Genomic DNA, 21,418 nt, shown 5'->3' with positions numbered 1-21,418 from the left:
ATCAAAGTGCTAGCTGATTCTGATCCTGGTAAGAGCTCCTTTCCTGGCTTGCCGAAGGCCACCCCCTTGCTGGGTCTTCACACGGCTGTCCTTAGGTGTGTGCAAGCAGACAGAGGGAGAGACAGAGCTCTCTGGTGTTCCTCTAGTGAAAACACTAATGCTGTCTGATCAGAGTCCCACCCGTGTGACCTCACCTAACCTTAATTACTTCCTTAGAGGCCCCATCTCTAAATACAGCCACACTGGGGGACCAACATATGAATATTTGGGGAACACAAATATTCAGTCCATAGCAGTAACATATGCACCAGCACAGAGTAAAAGTACCTTCTATTTGAAAGCTGGATCGTTAGACCTTTGCTCAGACAAATTTGGTTTTCCCATCTTGATTTCACTTCTTTGCCAGCAGGATAGTCATAAATGAAAAAAGAGGCATAGGAGGCAAAAAAAAAAAAAAAAAAAATTAATATTACCAGCCCTCTCCTGGCCACAGATGGGTATTGAAACCAAGCCCTGCCACACCAAAAACCCGAGTCTTGAGCAGAGGAACCTGGCACACCACCCCCCACAACAATCTGTGTGTTAGCACATCCTGCCAGATCCCTGGGACTGCCCTGGTCCTTGTCCTTTACAGCTCTTGTCTGGAAACAAGGGTGCTATAGACTGATGTTATGTGCCCCCCACATTCATATGTTGAAGTCCTAATCCTTGAGGTGATGGTTTAGGAGGTGGGGCCTTTAGAAGGTGATTAGACCATGAGGTTGAAACCCTCATGAATGGGATTAGCGCCCTTATAAAGAGAGCCCACGGGCGTCTGGGTGGCTCAGTCGGTTGAGCATCCGACTCTTGATTTAAGCTCAGGTCATTATCCCAGGGTCTTGGGATCAAACTCCACATCAGGCTTTGTGCTGAGCGTGGAGCCTGCTTAAGATTCTCTCTCTCTTTCCCTCCCTCTTCCCCTCTCCCCAACTTGTGCTTTCTCTCTCTCTAAAAACATAAAAAAAAAAAAGAATAAAAATTAAAAATTACAAAAAAAAAAAAAAAAAGAGTGCAGAGAGCTCCCTTGCCTCTTCTGCCCTGTGCAGTTACAACGAGAAGACAGCCATCTATGAACCAGGAAGCCGGCTCTCGCCAGACACCAAATCTGTCAGTGCCTGGATCTTGGACTTCCCAGCCTCTGGAGGTGTGAGGAATAAATGTTTGTTGTTTATAAGTCACCCAGTCCACAGTATTTTGTTATAGTAGACCAAATGCACTAAGACAGAGAGAGGGTACATGAAAACCGCAGTAGGTGTGTTTGGGAGGTGTGGATTGTTTGAAAGAAATGTCCAGATTCTGAACTTTCATAAGGATCCAGTACTTGTGGTTAATATACTTTGTCACAATCTTTCTACTTTGCGAGAGAAAGGCATGCTTCTCTCACATCCAGTATCTTAGCAGACATTATTTTCCCTAGGGTATGTACCAAAAGCAGAGACAATTCAAAATATTAGTGGAAGTGTTGAGAAAGTGAATGACTGTAGTCAGTGACATGCCAGTTTTTAGATACCACGTGGCTTCCGATTTTTGGTTTTAACAAAATTGAAGGAGGATTTAATCAAGCTATCAATTGACAGATCATCACAAATATTTTTTATTTTGATCAACCGCTGTGTGATATTTAGCCTATCATACAGGGGTTCAAAGAACTGAATAATACTGCTGTGATAAAACTCCTTCTAGGATTACCCAATTAAATTTGAATTTTAGATGGAAAACATGTAATTTTTAATAAGTATATCCCATGCAATGTTTGGGATATACTTAACTAGAATAATTATTCGTTGTTTACCTGAAATTTAAAATTCAATTGTGTGTGGGGGGGGGGGGCGGGGTGCCTGGGTGGCTCAGTTGGTTAAGCATCCAGCTCTTGATTTCAGCTCAGATCACGATCTTGCAGTTTGTGAGATCGAGCCCTGTGTTGGGTTCTGTGCTGATTGCATGGAGCCTGCTTGATATTCTCTCTCCCCCTCTCTCTCTCTGTCCCTCCCCTGCTAGTGCTTTGTCTCTGTCTTGCTCTCTCAAAATAAATAAATAAACATGAAAAAGATTATAAAAAAATAACAATTCAACTGAGTATCCTATATGTTTGGGGGACAAAAGGGGTTAAATCTGGCAACCCTATTTTATCCCCATCTATGTGAACAAGATTTCTCAGTATCGGAACTATAACAATGAAAAATAGAAATAGCACTGATGCTGAAGTCTGCCTCATGTTAGCAGTAATATTCTTTAGTGAATACATGAATTAATTATAAAGGCAAGTAAAACAGCATCCATCTCATAAGAGAGGCATTCAATAAAATTTTATTTCTGTATTAGGATTTATCAAAATGTATAAAATGTATATATTATACTAATCAGTTTTATACTTCTAAAATTGATTAATAACTGCAGAATACATTTTTAATACCTTAGAGTTTTATAATCCCAAGATATTTAAAAATTTTAAATACCCGTAAATGTAGTATTTTTATTACAGAGAAGTATAACAGGATGAAATCGAAAAGACTTGCAAATACAAAATTCAGCAGAGTAAGTAGAATGAAAATACGAGTGAAAACATAAGAGGAGCACCTGTATGGCTCAGTCAGTTGAGCATCCAACTTCAGCTCACGTCCTGCCTGATCTTGTGGTTTGTGAGTTAGAGCCCTGCATCGGGCTCACTGCTGTCAGCACAAAGCCTGCTTCAGATCTTCTGTCCTCTTCTCTCTCTGACCCTCCCCTGCTCATGTTCTCTCTCTCAAAAATGAATAAAAACATTAAAAAAAATTTTTTTTAACACAATAGTAAAAGGGAATGATGTAAAATTTTCAACCACTGAAGAAGAATCTGCTCACATTTTGGGTTGTTTGGGATTTCTTAATGGATGATGATAGATACCAAATTGCTGGGAATTTAGATTCTACTGGATACACTTAAGAGAGTGGTGTAACAGATTTTATTTTTAAAGGCCAGTATTTGCTATATCCTAGAAATCTCATGCCTTGATATTTTAAAACTTATGATGAGTGAGTTTAGACAACCAACCTAAAACTGTAAAGATAGTACATCGCCTTTCAATATTCCTGTGGGATGTGAGGGGAGCAAAAATGTTTTGAGGCCACTGTGTTTTAAGGCCCAAATGCTTGGTTTTCTCTCTTGTTCTGTGAGCTGCTCCCAGGCCTCCCAGTTACTGCTTCTGCCCACCAGTGTCAGGCACAATGGCTCTCCATCGCTGACAGAGAGGCAGGAACACCTCATGAGCCAATGACAAGTTCTTCTTAATTTGTTATAATGTGTAAAATGCAATCTTAATAATGATGTTGCTTCCTTCATCATGTGTGTGTTCGCATGTGTGCATTTCTGTCTCTCCTAACATACACCAAGTACTCTTCCTGGTGCTTGGGATACATAGGGTAGAAAACAAAGGTCCTTGCCCCCGAGGAGGGGGCTGGGAATGCAGTGTGCGTGTGCGTGTGCGTGTGCGTGCATGGGTGTGCACATGCGCTGTGTATGTATGGGGTGGGGAAGTCAGATAGTCTTTAAAAGGCATAATAAATATACACATGCTCTAGTTTGTTAGAAGGTGGTCATTGCTATGGAAAAAAGAAAATGTCAAAGGGAGCCTGGCTGCTCAGTTCGAAGAGCATGTGACTGTTAATCTCAGGGTCATGAATTCATGCCCCATGTTGAGTGTAGAGATTACTTAAAAATTAAAAAATAAGTAAACTTTAAAAAAGTGTTGAGCAAGATTAGCAAGTTTGGGAGTCTGGGGAAGGACGATGGTTGGGGTGTGATTTTAAATAGATGGTTGAATGTAGTCCTCCTTGAAAAGACAGCATTTGTGTACAGACCAGGAGGTGAGGGCGTGATCCTGCCAGTGGGGAGAGCGTGCCAGGCAGAGGGAACAGCCTGCGCCAAGTCTCCAAGAGGCCTGTGCACAGGGAGCAGAAGGGTACCTAGGTGATGACAGGGACAAGGGATCACGGGCCTTGTTAGTGACAAGGGAGCAGAGGAGTTAGGACTTACTTAGGACTTAGGTTTGAGAAAGACCTCTCAGTCTGTATAGCAAATGGACCGGGTGGGGCTGGGGGGTGGGGGTGGGGAGGCCTGTTGGAAAGCTGTCCTCATCCAGGGAGCAGTGAGGGTGGGAAGTGAGAGGGGTCTACCCAAGTGAGACCAGGGCAGTGGCAGAGGAGATCATGTTCCACATCTCTCCCATTTCCTGATGCTTGGGATGTGGGGTGCAAGAGAAAGGAAAGGAAGGGACTAGAATGACTCTAGAGTGATAATATACTAATATTTTAAAAAATACGCCAAAAATGTGCTCCTCTCTGCTACATTCTTACTAATCTCAGATGTTTGGAGCCACTTTTATAGAGGGCAGCTGTGGAACGTGGAGAATGTACAAGAGGCCTTTTAGGATGATACTTGGGGCCCTACTTGGTTGCATGCTCTCCTCAAGCCTTTGAGGAAAGAAACATGAGAAAGAAAGAACTGAACTGAAATGAGTGGGATTTGACAATAGGCCGGATAATCCTCTCACGAGAATATCTCTGCTCAAAGTGTACATAAAATGAAGGAAATAATTAATAGCAAAGTGTGTAAAGCCCCATTCATACAATTCTGAACAGGCTTTTTCCCCCATCCTTTTCTTTTCCATGCAGCCAAACAGAGGGCAAGTTCAACTTCGAACCGGATTACAAAGCCATCTGGTGCTGAAACAGGGAAAACTGCTTCAGGGAAGGAGAGGAGAAAAAGAGGTACTTGGTTCTCGCTTCAACTCTCCTTCCCTCTTCCTTCATCTGTAAATCGCTTCCTCCTTTCCCGGGCTGTGCAGTCCTGCTACTACAGTAATTACCCCAAACGGAAAAACTCACTTGGAGAGAAAGAAGATTCCGTGTCTTATGGTGTCACGGAAACCAAACACAGAACAGCTTGGCCTTGTCCACCAGAGGGATTTCTTCGGCACATTCAGCAAGCCAGCATCCATTAGGGGGTGTGGGCTCGTTTGGCAGTATCTCTGCAGTAAACAGCTAGCGGGACCTGGTTGATTCAGCTTGGAGACTTCTCTTCTACCCTCACAGAAACGGAGTCATTTAGAGGGAATTTTAAGAAATCACCAACTCCATAACCTCAGAGCAGGACTGAACAAAGTGAGAAGCTCTCCAAGCATTAAAGGTGCAAAGCTCAGCATTAGGGAACATGGGTTCTGTGCCCAGCGCTTGCCCTGGTGCCTGTATCTCAGCATCCTATTCTGCAAACCAAAGAATTTGCGCTCACAGCTTCCTAAATTCCACTCCAGCTTTAGCATTTTGAGGTTATAAAGACACAGCACAAGGGGCACCTTGGTGGCTCAATTGGTTAAGCATCCAACTTCAGCTCAGGTCATGGTCTCTTGGTGGGTTCGAATCCCACATAGGGCTCTCTGCTGTCAGCACATAATCTGGTTCGGATCTTCTCTCCACCTCTCTCTGCCCCTCCCCTGCTCACACATACTCTCTCTCTCAAAAATAAATAGACATTAAAAAAAGTAAAGATAAGCACAAGATGATCACTAGAGGTGTCATGAGCACAGTCTGTGGGAAACTCTTTGTGGAGGCTAACCTAAACTCATGTTGTTTTGTGTTAGTCCACTATATATATATTTTTTTTCATACAATTAGTGTGCGGAAGGTGACAGGCCTTTGTGATGTAACTCATTGCCCTGTGCCTTTTTCTTTCTCAATTTTAATCTGTTTTTGTGGTCTTTTTCCTATTTTTTAAATTATCCTTGTGTCTCCTCTGCGAAATCTCTCTTAATTAGGTAAATACAAATTCTTAGGATCTAAAAAGCCAAATGAAAGTGAAAAGTGAGAAAATTTATCAGACCTGTCTCTGTCATCTGGTATAAATACAGTCTTTCCACTGGGTAGTGCTAGTAGATTTTGGAAAACCTACTAAAAGAAAAAAAAAAAAAAAGAATAATAACAAGAGCCATTCTAGGTTATCACTTGTTTTAGACATTTATTTACCATTTGGGGATATTTTCAATCAAAAATCCTTTCGGAGGAGTTGATTTTTGGGCATTCCTTTTGGGATGAGGATGATCATTGGTCTCCAAGGCAGGTGGCCCTACAGAGGACAGTCCTTACACTGGGCCAGATGACATCTGAAGGCAGAGGACTGCTGGGTCACTAGTTCTAACTCTCCATATAGACCTAGCAGAAAGTGGTAATGAGGACAAAGACTGAATCTGTGTATCACGCTGTGCAGTTAACTTGACATTGCACCAAGACCCAAAGGTCAAAATCTGTATGGGAACTTCAAGACTTCTCAAGGCTGGAGAGAGGTTCTGACCACTTCTATTTGTTGGGACTTCCTGATTAAAAATAAAAATTTTTTTAAGCAAAGAAGGTTAAAAAATTTCATAATACTTAGTCTTTATGTTTAACAAGCTAACTCTTCTAATACATATAAAAACACAGAGAATGCATGCATAACCTCAATAGGCAATGACAGCAGAGTCTGAATGTAAGGCCTTCGTGAATGACACCTCCTGTGTGCCACCCCCCTGACCCAAGCCCCCCAACCTCCCACCCTAATGTAGGCCCTGGAAATGTGTAACCCTCAAGAAGGTAGATAGTTTGAGAGAAAGGTCAAAAAGAGAGCAATACAACTGTTCATCCTCCAGCTTTTAAATAATAGCTTTGTTGAGGCCCATGTCACAATAATACCTTTCAGCTGCTAAAACCTGGCACAAAAATATCAGGCTTGCCTCTTTTGACCTTAAACAACAGAAATGTATTGTCTCACAGTTCTGGAGCCTGGAAGTTAAGATCAAGATGTCGGCAGGGCTGGTTCCTTCTAGAGGTTCTGAGGGGGAATCTGTTCCATGCCTGCCTCCTAGCTACTGGTGGTTTGTTGGCAATCTAGTGTTCCTTGGCTTATAGAAGCATCACCCCGACCTTGGCCTTCATGTTCCCCACACATTCTCCCTGTGTGCATCTGTGTCCAAGATTTCCTTTTTATAAGGACATCAGTCATACCGGATTAGGGGCCAACTCTACTCCAGTCTGACCTCATCTTAACTAATTACATCTGCCACGACCTTACATCCAAAAAAGATCACATTCTGAGGAGCTGGGACTTAGGACTTCAACATAGGAATTTGGGGAGGGAACACAATTCAGTTCATAACAGGGGGGCTCAGAATGTAGTTTATAAACAGGATACACATCTAGGAAAACAAATAGCCACACAAGGCAGCATCTTCCAGGGGCCAAACATGGACACTGGGTTTAGAGAACCCAGTGAACCTAGAGAACCCAGGGATGGACACTGGGTTCAGAGAAGGGCATTGTTCCCCAGGGGTGAAACTGAGGAGGAGTTAGAAGTTGACATGTGGAAAGAAAGGACTTACAGGAAGAAGGATTTGAGAGAGGAGAGAGGCTTAACGGTGCAAGTCCGCAAGCCTACAAGTTTAGCTGGAACAAGAGGATGTGGGTGGGTGGACCTGTCAAAAACGCTAGGTCACATTAAGGAAGACTTTGCATGTCAGGCCCAGAGTTGGGACTTGATCCAGTAGACAGTGGGAGCCATTAAAGTCTTTTGGCTCTCAAGGGATTCTGTGCCTCAAATGAATAGAAAAAAAAAATCCTGTGTTTAATACATATTTATTTTATAGCTTCTTGTCAGAGCAGACCGTTTTCCAGAGTTCACAAAGCAAGTGAAAAAATAGCTTCCCACATTGGATAATTACTTTCAGTCATAAGGTATTTGGTTGGGGGTGAGTTTTGTCTTTGGTAGAAGAGTTCTACCTGCATCAAAATAAAGGGTCAGATGGAGCTGATTTATATTAACCTCTCAAGGGTGGAGTCCAGATGGTTTCCATTTGGTCCCAATTGGAAACAGCCAAACTATTTGTATGCTTGCCCCTTTGTGGACAGGAGGCTTTGGCCTGTTGCTTGGAAAGTTGAACTCACAATACTGTATGAATCAAAACCTCCATTCAGAAGCCTGACACCCTTTATTATTCCTCCTGAAACGTGTAATTACAAGAACCTGACAATTTTACATTTAGCAGCCAGTTATAGGTTGATAGAAGAGGAAAAGTATTCCATTTCTGTGCCTGCAGAATTTAGACATCTGTTCATCTAAGCCAGTCCTGCCTCAAAGCAGCACTGAACATGAAGATTCATTAGATCAGTGGTTCTCAAGCTGAAGCAGCATCAGAGGCACCCAGTAGGCTCATTAAAACACAGATTATGGGGCCCTGCCCCACAAAGCACCGAATCTGTAGGCAGAGGTAAGGCTGGAGAGCTTACATTTCTATCAAGTTCCCAAGTGTTGCTGATGCTGTTAGCCCACTTTGAGATCCACTGCTTTAGAATTAAAAGAAAATCAGATCACCTACTCTTGATTTATTTTGCTCAGTGAAGAAAATCAGGAGGCAGAGTGAGACTCCTAGATGCCTCTTCTCTGCCTCGGAGACCACAGAACAAACAGGGCCCAGGCTTGTTTCTGCTCCAGCTTCTCTGTCTCTTCCAGACCCAGTCTGGCCTATGTCTGAGCCCCCTGGCTCTGTACCAGGGGTCTGTGGGAATTGGGAACCCTGGGTCTGAAGGGTGATTAACACTCAAGTGAGTGATATCTGTTCTGGCCTATGCCTAATCACAAGCCTGTCAGGTCCATAAAGAGCCAGAATATGGCAAAAGATGGGAGGTCACCGAATGGTCATCAGGAATAGTCTTCTGCAGATAAGATAGCGTCCCTGAGCCCCATTCAGCAGGTCCTGCCATGTCACCTCAAGGCCCCAAAAGTTGCTAAAAGACTCAGCAAGGACTCAGGCGTGCCCTGTCACCTGGGCCTGCTCTGTTTCCTAGCCCAAACTCCACACTGTAGTTTCTAGGTGTCTTAATTGTCAAGGATTTAGGACTAGGAGGGCCAGTACACGACTTAGACATGTACTGAGAGCAAAATCCAACCATAAAATGGTCAGTCTACAAGCTTGAGATTGATCAGATCTTTGCTACAGTACCAATGCCACCCAAGTGCCAAATTCACATCCCCAAAGAAGGCATTGTTTATAACATAGCCGTGGTCCATAGGAATACTTTGGCATTAAGGAATGCAAGCATCAAGTTTAAAAGACAAGATGTAATCTTCAAAACAGTTTTATTGGTTCCAGATCCAGAAGTTACTGATTAATATCCTGAAATTATTTTACTTGGGATTTTATCCTGGAGTGATAGTCAAACAATGGAAACCTTTGTGGACATGTTCCAAGGTCCAAGGTATGAATCACCCAACACTAATTACACTTTGCCTCCTTAAGTCCTGCAGTCAGTGTTCTGGTTTATAAATCTCTGGTAATTACATAGGAAATCACACATATTCCTTGTTGATGGAAGGAAACTATTTTGAGCAAGTTTTTTTTTTTTTTTTTTTTTTTTAATCAGCCTTATTAAGAAGAAGGTCCTGCTCAGACCTGGCATCTTTAGATGAACATTTGAGTAGTTCTTAAGCCAAATAGAATGTGTGATGTCCAAGAGAATATGCAATGCGCAGCTGTCCTGGTGATCCCAGGAGACACCAGAGAGTGAGGGGAAAAAATGAGGAACCTCTCTGGGGGAACTTCTGGTTCCATGAAAATTTTTTACACTTGACCTTTGAGTACTGGCCCACATAGGAAATAGAGTTCTTTCCAGAAAGACTGAAAAGAGGTTTATCAACTGGGAAAGAGAGGGCATTCTAGGCAAAGGAAACCACATGAGAAAAGGCTCAGGGAGTGAAAGTGCACAGAGTGTTCAGTGTATGGGAAGTGTGATGTTCACTGCATAGTGGTCATTGAGAGAGTGGCTGGAGGTGTAGCTGAAAAGGCCAGAGGACCCACGTGGCCAAAAAGCCATGAATGCAGTTGAGTTGGGGTTTCTGCTGTGTGCAAAGTTAGAGCCATGATTCCTCTGAAGCAAGGCAGTGACATGATGAGAATTGGATTTTTGAAAAGAACCTTGGGCAGCATTGCAGCATGTGTTTTGGAAAAAGGGACGTCTGGGTGAAGGGACACAGACCAGTTTGGAGGCTCACGATAGTTCAGACATGAGGAGCAAAAGTGCAGAGTGCAGTGATAGAAAGATGGTCCAGGTATATTTAGGAGGGAAATCTGAAAGGACCAGATAGCCAGTTCAATGAGGGTGAAAGATTCTGCAGTCAGGGACGGTTGGGGGATCTTGGCAATTAACCACAGAGAAAATGGGATGAAGCACAAGGTTGGGTGAGTCCAGACGGATCTGTGGAGAGGCTTCCAGAGGAGGTGTGCAATTATAAGAAGTATGTATCTGATCCTCAGGGAGGCGGTGGCAGAAGGGGAGATACCTTCCACAAGGAGGTTTTCCAGCAGGGCCGCTCTCATTCCAGTGTTTCACTGACTTACAGTTTCCAGAAATGAAACTGAGAAGACAGGCAGTAACATTTGTTGTGTACTAAGTACCTCTACAACCATTACTTCACCATGCTTCCCAGTCGATCCTCCCAGTGCATCTAGGAAATGAGTATTATCTCTGTTAGAGCAGCAAGGAAACTTAGGTTCAGAGAAGGTAAGTGGCTTTCTGGGGAGTCCCACAGAGTTTCTTAGAGAGAGGTTTTAAACTCAGGGATTCTTTCTCTACACCCTCCTGCCTCTTAGTCACAATTGGCATTGCTGTGCCACCACTAAGTTCTCGGAGACAGAGGAGTGTAAATTAAAATAGTCATTGTCTGTGAACTTGTTTTTGTTTTAAAGAAATGTTAAGATTAGGGGAAAATAGGTTGGGATGAATACAGCTGGGGTGGATCAAGTATTACCAGGGGCTGAGTATGTACTCACCTTTCTTTACTCTGAGGAATTTGTTTACTATTCAGAGAAAGTATTTGGTTCTGCTTGAATTTTGGATAAAGGCCCAAAGGAGGAAATCCCTGTGCTAAGCAACATCAGCCTTCCTACCCTCTGACAGGGCACTGTGACTCCCTAAATTCTGCGGAATGGTTTGGACCAGCACTTTCCAAATTGGTTATTTTTCATGGGCAGAGATGACATTGCGACCTTGCTTTCCACCAGTTGGAAAGGAATTTGGATTGCTTTTCCCCTGGGGATGCAAGTTGTACCAGGCCAGTCACAGACCCGGAAGCCCCCTTCCTCTCCGATTGCATACATTTGTGCCGTGCTGGCTAAGTCGGTGGGGTGGCAGGGGTAGACTCGCGAAAACTGTTTCTTTCCTTGTAGTGCTCTAGTGCTCAGCAACTGCCCAGGAATTTGGCCTTTGGCCTTAGCTCCACTGGCCTCATGTTTCATCACCACTGCTTTCTGGCAAGAAGGGGACAATAAGAAACGAGTGCCACATGTGATCAGTATCCACATCATTAATTATTCTGAGCAGTAAACTTAACATTTCAAAGGCACTATATTTGTGAAGAGATTTTATAAATAGAAAAGTCATATCCTATTCGTGTTCATAAATGGTCTCAAGGCATTATTAGCTCCCTTGTACTTGGAAAAACAATAAACAGTGAGATAAAAGTTTCCACAGTATGATTACACTCTATATTATTCATTGATTCATTCATTTGTTCAATGGTTATTAAACACCCACAGTGTGTCAGATACTGTCCTAATATATTAGCACTGTTAAATTATTTATAACAGCTGTCATTTGCCATCATTCCTATGCCCTGGATGTAAGAACAAATACATTTGGACAAGTTAGGCTTACCCCCAATGAAACTAAATGATGGGCTAGTTTTCATCCCTCCAACTGTGTTTTGAAGGAAAATAACAAAAAGTCCAGCTATATCACCTTTCCCTAAAAGGAAAATAACAAAAAGTCCAGCTATATCACCTTGCCCTAAAAAGTCATTCTCTTTCATGAATTGAAAACTTATACTTGGTTATCATTGACTCTTCTCTCTTCCTTGTTCTTCCTACACACTAGATAGCGACCACTTCATGTCAGCTTCAGACGGCAGGGAGTTTGTCTCTTCTGTTCCCTGTTGGATTCCCAGCACCTAGGACAGTGCCTGACATCTGGTAGAGCTCAAAAATATCTGTTGAAGGGGCGCCTGGGATGGGCATCTGACTTCGGCTCAGGTCATGATCTCACAGTCCTTGAGTTTGATCCCCACGTCGGGCTCTGTGCTGACAGTACAGAGCCTGCTTGGGATATTCTCTCTCTCTCTCTCTCTCTCTCTCTCTCTCTCTCTCTCTCTCCCCCCCCCCTACCCTTCCCCCCTTGCTCTCTTTCTCTATCCTTATCTCTCTCAAAATAAATAAATAAAATTTTAAACAAAGAACATACTCTTTTAAAAAAATGTGTTGAATGTTGAATGAATTCAAGTACAGAAGAGTCCTGTCTAGCCCTTGGGATTAGGTTCTCAAGTCAGCATATTAGGCAAAACCAGTGTATAGCTAAATGATTCTTTACAATCCTTTAAACTGTACCCCAGTGTTTATAGCAGCACTTTCAACAATAGCCAAATTATGGAAAGAGCCTAAATGTCCATCAACTGATGAATGGATAAGGAAATTGTGGTTTATATACACAATGGAATACTACGTGGCAATGAGAAAGAATGAAATATGGCCTTTTGTAGCAGCGTGGATGGAACTGGAGAGTGTTGTGCTAAGTGAAGTCATACAGAGAAAGATACCATATGTTTTCACTCTTACGTGGATCCTGAGAAACTTAACAGAAGACTATGGGGGAGGGGAAGGAAAAAAAAATTATAGAGGGGGAGAGCCAAACCATAAGAGATTCTTAAAAACTGCGAATAACTGAGGGTTGATGGGGGGGTGGGAGGGAGGGGAAGGTGGGTGAGGGGTATTGAGGAGGGAACCTGTTGGGATGAGCACTGGGTGTTGTATAGAAACCAATTTGACAATAAATTTCATGTTAAAAAATAAATAAACTGCCCACACAATAAATGTATAGAGGTATATTATTTCCAAGTCCCGTGCAGTTTCTTGCCAACTTTGGAACAGGTCATTGTTTGTTAGCTAAGCCCCAGATGAAGTAGTTGGCTAGTGTTTAGGGGGTTATATTGTACACAAAGCATATAATTTCAAACACTTGGAGGCAATCTGGCTTTGGGACCAGAGACTCAGATTTCCCATCTCACACTTACTGAGTGAATTAGCTGGCATGTCCATGGCTATTTATTCTTCTCCATCCTCTTCCTGTCTTTCTCTTTGCCAAACTCCTAAACTTGAATGGGTATAAATTAAATGTGTACATGATGCCATTCCATAGCACTGAGTGACACTGAACTTCATAAAAGCTGAATGGACCAATGGGGGTAAATTAGATTCCAGGACCACTGACCTCAGTCATGAAGTCTACAAAGGCAAGATGGTTCTTTCTACTTCATATTTGTCCTCCTAGAGTTCAAAAAATGTGACAACTTTGCAGATTCTGAATCCCTGGGTAAGGACTATCACTTCCCTAGGATCAGTGAACAACTTGCTTATCTTCTACTAGGAAATTTCTAGAAACATTGATTTTCGTCTTTAGCCAAAGTAAAGGCAACAATTTAAATCTTAAGTGAGATTTCCTTTCATACAGAGCAATTTGGGGCTTGCTATTATAAAGAATAAAGGATGTACTGAGTACTTTTTTAAAGGATTTCTTAAATTACATCTATTTCCTTGACTATATTCCAAAATAAATCTACTCACACAAGTCAAATAAGTATAATCTTAAAAATAAAATCAACTTATCTGGTGGTAAGTGGGGGAGCTATTATCTAAAAATAACAAAATACTATTATTTTCTTATAGGAATCAAAAAAATTAAAGATTCGGCTGGTCCTTGGTTAGTGAAATTGTATTTGGCAGATAATGGCATAGATGGAAAAGGAAAAGAAGGAGAAAATGGCTTGTTGGAATTCACTCAAATTTTAACATGGTGAGTAGAAAATTAAGAGGTTTTATTTGTTCACCTTCTAAAACTCGGTGCTTTAGTTAAATTGTAGGGACAACAATGTAATTGCAGTTTATTAACAGTGCTAAGTGAGGGTTTTTAGCTCTGAGAGGAAAGCAGGGACCCACCTTGGTCTTGGTTTGTGATCTTAAGGAAAATCCTGAAATCATAAAAATGGCAGACAGTTGTATGTGAGCCCACATAGTGGTCCCAAAGACCTCACTAGAAGCCCCATTTTATGAAGATGGCAACAGAGGAAAGGCAGGAGTTATGACCTCTAGATTTTTTTCCCCTAAAGTCAGCTATGTGACCTGAGGAAGAAAGGCAGACTACTCAAGTGTGAGCACTTTTTTGTTTTTGATTACAAAGTTGTCCCAAACTACTTAGGCAGAAAGAGCATTTCTCTAAAGCTCCTGGAAAACAGAATATTTTCTTGCCATGTTTATGCTGACAACCTTGGACATCTCTCTCTCCAGCTCTCCTGAATCCAAATACCCAGTGGGCCAAGCCACAAGTCAGCATTTGCAGCACAATAGGAAAGATTGCCCAGTAGAAGACTCCAGGTTATACCATGTCAGGATATTAGTACTTATAGCACCTTAGGGTAATCAAGGGCAACAGAACATGCCAAGGTTGGAAACTTGAGGTCTTGATTGATGGCTATTATTTTACCAGAAAAAGATTCTTTTTTTTTTTTTAATGTTTATTTATTTTTGAGAGAGAGATAGAGCACAAAAGGGGAGGGGCAGAGAGAGAGGGAGACAGAATCTGAAGCAGGCTCCAGGCTCCGAGCTGTCAGCACAGAGCCCGACACAGGGCTCGAACTCACGAGATGTGAGATCATGTCCTGAGCCGAAGTTGGACTCCCAACTAACTGAGCCTCCCAGGCGCTCCTAGAGATTCTTTTTCTAATATGCTTTACTTCTTTATTTAGGAAAGTTAGGAATTTCCAACTTGGATAACTTTGCTGCTATTTTTATAATAATTATATTGATAAACTTCATTTTATTACCCTTTTAATATATTGTTAGATTTACTGTATTGCTGATGGTTTATCCTTTTGTATATTGCTAACATTTTGGTAAGAGTTTTCACATCAGTGTTAATGAGGACTATTGGTCTCTACTTTTCCTTTCTTGTAATGTTTTCCTCTGGTTTGGGATCAAGGTGATTTTGGCCTTACAGAATGAGTTAGGAAGTGTTCCCTCCTTTTCTATTTTATGAAAGAATTTGTGTAGAATCAGCATTATTTTATCTTTAAATATTTGATGAAATTCACCAGTGAAGACATCTGGACCTGGAGTTTTCTTTATGAGAAGATTTTAACTACAAATTCAATTTCTTTAGTAGATAGAAGGCTATTCTGGTTATTTGGGGAGGAAGGTGTTAAGCTTCGGTAGTTTATGTCTTTCAAGCAATTTGTTCATTTTGGCTAAGTTTTCAAATTTATTGCCTTAAAGTTATTTATAATATTTCCTTCTCATCCTTTTCCTATCTGGAGGATCTGCAGTGATGTATCCTCTTTTGTGCCTGACATTGATAATTTGTTTTCTTTTCCCCCCCCAATAAATGTGATTAGAATTTTATCTATTTTATTTACCTTTTCAAAGAACTCACTTTTGGTTTCCTCTAATGTTTTAGTTTTTTTCAATTTCATTGCATTATATTCTTATTTTTATTATTTCCTTTATTCTGTTTACCTTGGCTTTAATATGTGCTTTTCTTTCTAATTTATTAAAGTAGAAGCTTAAGTTACTGATTTTAAACTTTTTGGTTTTCTAATGTAAATGGTTATATTAGTACCAAGGACTTTTTAATTGTATCCTGCAAATTTTGATACGTATTTTTATTGTCATTCAATTCAAACTATTTTCTAATTTTCCTTTTGATTTCTTTGACCTGTCGGCCTAGTTTCCACATATTTGTAAATGTTTCAAATATCTTTCTCTGGTTGATTTCTTATTAAATTCTGCTGTGATTGGAGAACATACTTGTTTTATGGCCCAGATTATGATCTGTCTTGGTAAATGTTCCATGTTTACTTGAAAAGAATGTGTATTCTGCTGTTTTTGGATGGAATGTGAATAAATGTCAATGAAGTTTAGTTGGTTGGCAGCATTGTTACAGTTTTCTGTATCTTTACAAATTTTCTGTTTACTTGTTCTATCAGTTGTTGAGAGGAGAATTGTGACTTTGTTCATACCTCTTTGCAGTTTAATCAGTTTTGTTTCATATATTTTTAAGATCTTTTGTTGGGTGCAAAATATTTAAGATTAAGTCACTTGAAGAATTGGCTCATATTATCATTATGGAGTCCCTAGTAATATTTTTCTTTTGTCTCTGATAATATTCCCTTTTCTGAAATCTACTTTGATGAATATTAATATAGTCACTTGAGCTTTCTTTGGATTAATGTTAATATGATATACCTCTCTCTGTCCTCTTACTTTTAACCTATCTATGTTTTTATCATAATTTCTCTGTAAGTCGGTTTCCTCTTTTGTAAAAATGGGGATAATAATAGCGTCTAACTCAAGAGATTCTTATAGGGTTAAATTAGATCATGGAAGGTGCTAAATATAGTGCCTAGGGCTCCAGCAAGTACCTTTATACAAATTAGAAAAAGAGCCTCTCTGGGCAGATGAGTTAAAAAACGTACCACCTCTGGCCAATGAGTGGGAGGAGGTTAACCTTTCTAGGTCTATGCTCCAGGGCCCAGGACTTGGCCAGCAAAGCTTGGCAGATTTCAGCTCCACTCCTACCCTTGGAAGGCCCATTTGTGCTGGGCGCAAGTGCTTAAGCATGTGGGTGGCCCTCATCACATCTGATGTATAAAGAACCATAATTCATGCGAGGCTGAATAGCATAGTGATTAAATCCTTGGCCTCTGGAATCAGAGTTAGATGTAAAATTGTCGACTTGTGAAGTTCGTCTTCAACATTCTTCATTCTCTTCCTGCTTCCTTCTGAAGCATCCCTGTTCTCACCCATCTTACCTGAAGGAATTGGATATAGGCAGGCAGTTCAGGAAGCCAAAGCCAGGCCAGTCCTGATTAGACAGGCTATTTTGGAGAGCAAGACCTTTGAGAGGGAGAGTCTGGTGGAACCACTCAGCCCCACCCTTGAATTCTGGCTGCTGAATCAATAGAAAATGTGTACAGGGAGCAAGAGAATGACCTTATATTCACTACTGATCCTAACTAAAATTTCATATCCTCAGTGTGTGGTAAGGACTCAAAATTGTTTTATTGGAAGTCAGATGATAATTTCTTTCAGAGCAGAGGCCATGAGTTAAATTCCTTTGATCTCTGCAATGTTAGACATATATGCATTTAATAAGCCTGCACTCAGTGTGATAGCATCATTGATACTGCATTTTGCAAGATACTTTCACAGGAACTGCTTCGTTCTGTTTTCACCACAACCTTATGAAATAGGCAGAACAGCCAATTTGGAGGCCAGTTTTACAGATGAGAAAGGTGAGACCCAAGAGGACACATGACCTGCCCATGACTACACGGTTGACAGGAGGTATAAGCTAACCAGGAACCCAGGCCTTCACCCAGATTTCACGTCCACTCATCATGCCAGAGATTCCCAAAGACCAGTTGTCAGGCCAGTGCTAGGGCATGAAGGAATTTTCAATAATCCTCAAAGAGATTAGAAAAAAAAAAAAAAAAAGACAGATGGTGTGTTCATTTTTCATAAAGCTAAACTTACTCAATTTTAAACGCAATCCTTTATTTTGAGACTATGCCCTTCTTAATTTCATGTAAAAATATTTGTTCTTTTATTTATTGACAAGGTGAGAATTGCTATTTATTTGACATACTAAAAGTTGCCAAACCATTCCCTCCCAAGTTTTTGACATTTTACCGGTGTGCAAAATCTAAAAGACTGGGAAACCCTGCACAACCCCCACATCTTATGAATAAATAAATGAATGGAATATTGAAGGCAACTAAGTCTTTATCCTACCAACTTGCTGAAGGGGGCCATCCAATCTAGAGAGATTAAATTGGAAAAGCCTGAATTCAGGATATCTTCAGTTTTCAAATTGGGTCAGTGCATCATCTTTGGAAGTGGGGTCAAGGAGAGTATTGAGGACCTAAGAAGAAAGATCATACTCCAAAATAAGTGGATTGAGTTTCTTTGAGTAACATTGCCATTTTGATTTGTCATTTTCTTTGTCCAGCCTGATCAAATACTCTGCTCACTTAAGGGAAATTGACCTTGGAAACAATGTCCTGGGAGAAATGGCTGCTACTGACATACTTGAAGCATTAAGAGCCAGAAAGACAGGTAGAGTGTTTTCAGTTTGTGTTCCCCTCCACTTGTCCACATCCATTCACTCCTAAATGCTATTCTACTCACAGCTTGCTTTACTTTTTTCATTAAATAACTGGTCTGAGCTAAGTGATAACCAAGAGCACTATCATAAATCGCCTACCCTTGTACCAATTTGCCCAGTGATTTGCACAGAGTTCAAGAACTTCTAGGATTTCATATGTCATCTTTGACCTAAGTACAGTAGTCTCCCCTTATGCGTGGGGGACATGTTCTAAGATCCCCAGTGGATGCCTGAAACTGCAGATAGGATCAAACCCTGTATGTACTAGGTTTTTTCCTATGAATACATACCTATGACAGTTTAATTTATAAATTAGGCACAGAAAGAGATTAACAATAATAACTAATAGTAAAATAGAATGCTTATGATAGTATATTGTAATTAAAGCTATGTGGGGGTGCCTCGGTGGCTTAGTCGGTTGAGTGTCCAACTCTTGATTTTGGCTGAGGTCATGATCCCAGAGTCATGGGATTGAGGCGTTGGACTCCATGCTGAGTGTGGAGACTGCTTAAGATTCTCTCTGATTGGGGCGCCTGGGGGGCTCAGTCGGTTAAGTGTCCGACTTCAGCTCAGGTCATGATCTCACAGTTTATGGGTTCGAGCCCTACATCAGGCTCTGTGCGAACAGCTCAGAGCCTGGAGCCTGCTTCAGATTCTGTGACTCCCTTTCTCTCTCTGTCTCTGCCCCTCCCCTGCTTGTGCTCTCTCTCTCTCTCAAAAAATAAATAAACTTAAAAAAAAAAAAAAGATTCTCTCTCCCCCCACTTCCTCTCTCTCCCGCTCATGCTCTATAAATAAATAAATACATACTATGTGAAAATGGCTTGCCTCTCTCTCAAAATATCTTACTGTACTGGAGTCACCCTTGTAATGATGTGAAATAACAAAGCCTACGTGAGGAGGTGAAGTGAGGAGAATGACAGGCATTAAGCTCCTACTGACCTTCTGATGACTCCTCAGAAGGAAACTCATCTGCTTCCTGACCGCCGATGACTGAAACTGTGGAAAGAGAAAGCCCGGGTGAGGGGGTGGGGGATGGGGCTACTGTAACGATTGTCATTAGACTGAAATTTTCTCAGTTGCTCTTTCTTTTCCCTCTCTTCTCTGAGTCTCACTTATTCTCTGAGGGACTCTGTCCTATTCTCTATTCTCCTTCCCAACCCACCTGCAGATATTCCTCCAGATAGCAATTGGAAAACTCAGGTGACATCTCTCATAAGATTCTGATGTGCTTTCTGGACCATCAAAGAAGCCTTCAATTTGATTGGCATCGGGAGAGCAGTAAGGGTGGTTTATGACCATGTAATCCTTTGAAAATGAGAGACTCACATATGGAATGAGTTATTTATTACGCATTGGCCAACGCTGCCCTCTTCCTTTCATTAATATGCATGACCAGAATTAACGATAGCCATACTGACAGCTGACAGAGGGATGAAGTAACGCCATTTTAAATAAAGCTCAATGAAAGACATATAAACAGATTTGAACATCCAAATTCAGTGTTTAAAAGGGGGAAAGAGATGTACATGGGTGGCTCAGTCAGTTGAGTGTCCAACTCTTGATTTGGCTCAGGTCATGATCCTGGGGTCTTTTGATGGAGCCCCGTGTAAGGCTCCACTCAGAGCCTGCTTAAGATTCTCTCTTTCTCTTCCTCTCTCTCTCTCTCTCTTAAATAAAAATTTTTTAAAAGGGTGGGGGAGAAATCTTGGTGCATTATCTGGCAGGTTATGTGGAGAGAATTAAGTAGTAGAAGTATTGGTCTTTGTCATCTCTTCAATAAAATGATCTTAGAGACATGGCATAGTTTTAGGTTGCATTTTTTTTTTTAACAGTGGCAGTTTTACAAGAATTACACTATTACTTCACCAATAGTGAAGTAATCACCACTTTAAAACTAAAACCACCAGGGTGCCTGAGTGGCTCAGTAGATTAAGTGTCTGACTTTGGCTCAGGTCATGATCTCACAATTCATGAGTTTGAGGCCCCACGTCAGGCTCTGTGCTGACAGCTTAGAGCCTGGAGCCTGCTTCGGATTCTGTGTGTGTCTCTCTCTCTCTCTCTCTCTCTGCCCCTCCCCTGCTCACACTCTCTGTCTCTCTCTCAAAAATAAAAATAAAAGATTAAAACTACTGTACTGCCATTTCTTCACAAGCCAATCAAATGATTCCAAGATTTTTAAATTATCCCTTTATTTTGGAGAAACAAAACATCTTCCTAGTCCATTTGAATTGAATTCAAATTCAATGGAATTATTAAAAATAATTTAAACTTAACTTTAATTTGAGCTTAATAAACTCAAAGCAGGTTAATGATTTCATTTGGTTTTCCTTAGTATGGGAGTAACTTACTCACTATACCCTGTGGCAAAAGATATTATAAAATACCACAGGCAGTGTTCTGATCTTTATTGTAGTTAAATGCTAATGATGGGCAGTCTCAGATGATTTGACGGAAAATGATTCTCATTGAGTACTTATTTGGAGCTGCAAAACATTGTGCTTGCTTAGTAAATAGTTCAATTTGCATAAGTAGGGAAGATAATTATGAAATACCCACCTGAAAATACAGATTCTCATTTAAAAAGCATTTAAAAACAACTTATAGTTCAAGGAAGTATTAATTTCCCAAATATAGTAGTATATATCATGAGTAGCTTTAATACATCCATATTTTGAACCAAAATAATTATGACTTGTTTCCATGGAGCACCTCAGATTGTTAGAAAGACTCCTCAAAACAGGGTTAGCTGGTTGGATTCTACAGGGAAATCTCTTGCCATTTAGCCTTAATGGTATCCTTTTAAACATTAAAAGCAATGAGTGATATCACTGATTATAGAATTAATGTTCTTCTTTTGATTGCTTTTGTGTTCTTATCATTTGCAAGTTAACAAGCTAAGTTCTAATTCTACTTCTTTCATGAAATCCAAATTAATAGCCTAAAGTAATTTATTTGCCTACCAAGGAATTCTTATTGAACTACCTTTAATGATGGAACACACACAATGAAAGCTTCCTCAGAAACATCAGCAACCTCACTTGTTACAAAAAAAAAAAAAAAAAAAAAAAAAAAGGTTAGCAGAGGGTTGAACTATCTACATCTTATAGGGTTGC

The 21,418-nt window shown here is 40.8% G+C and overlaps 1 protein-coding gene across 2 annotated transcripts in view; it reads left to right on the top strand.

The window, feature by feature from the left end:
• The window catches only part of LOC102951869, a 50,792-nt gene that overhangs the window by 19,560 nt on the left and 9,814 nt on the right, over positions 1-21,418 (top strand). For both annotated transcript variants that reach the window (XM_042956968.1, XM_042956967.1), the window contains exons 7-9: positions 4,689-4,784; positions 13,811-13,937; positions 18,147-18,253. In XM_042956968.1, coding sequence (XP_042812902.1) covers positions 4,689-4,784; positions 13,811-13,937; positions 18,147-18,253 — 330 coding nt within the window. The remainder of the gene's footprint in view (positions 1-4,688; positions 4,785-13,810; positions 13,938-18,146; positions 18,254-21,418) is intronic.

This window comes from Panthera tigris, chromosome C2 (assembly GCF_018350195.1).
Source record: "Panthera tigris isolate Pti1 chromosome C2, P.tigris_Pti1_mat1.1, whole genome shotgun sequence".
Classification (NCBI taxonomy): Eukaryota; Metazoa; Chordata; class Mammalia; order Carnivora; family Felidae; genus Panthera; species Panthera tigris.
This window is presented reverse-complemented; position numbering and strand designations above follow the sequence as displayed.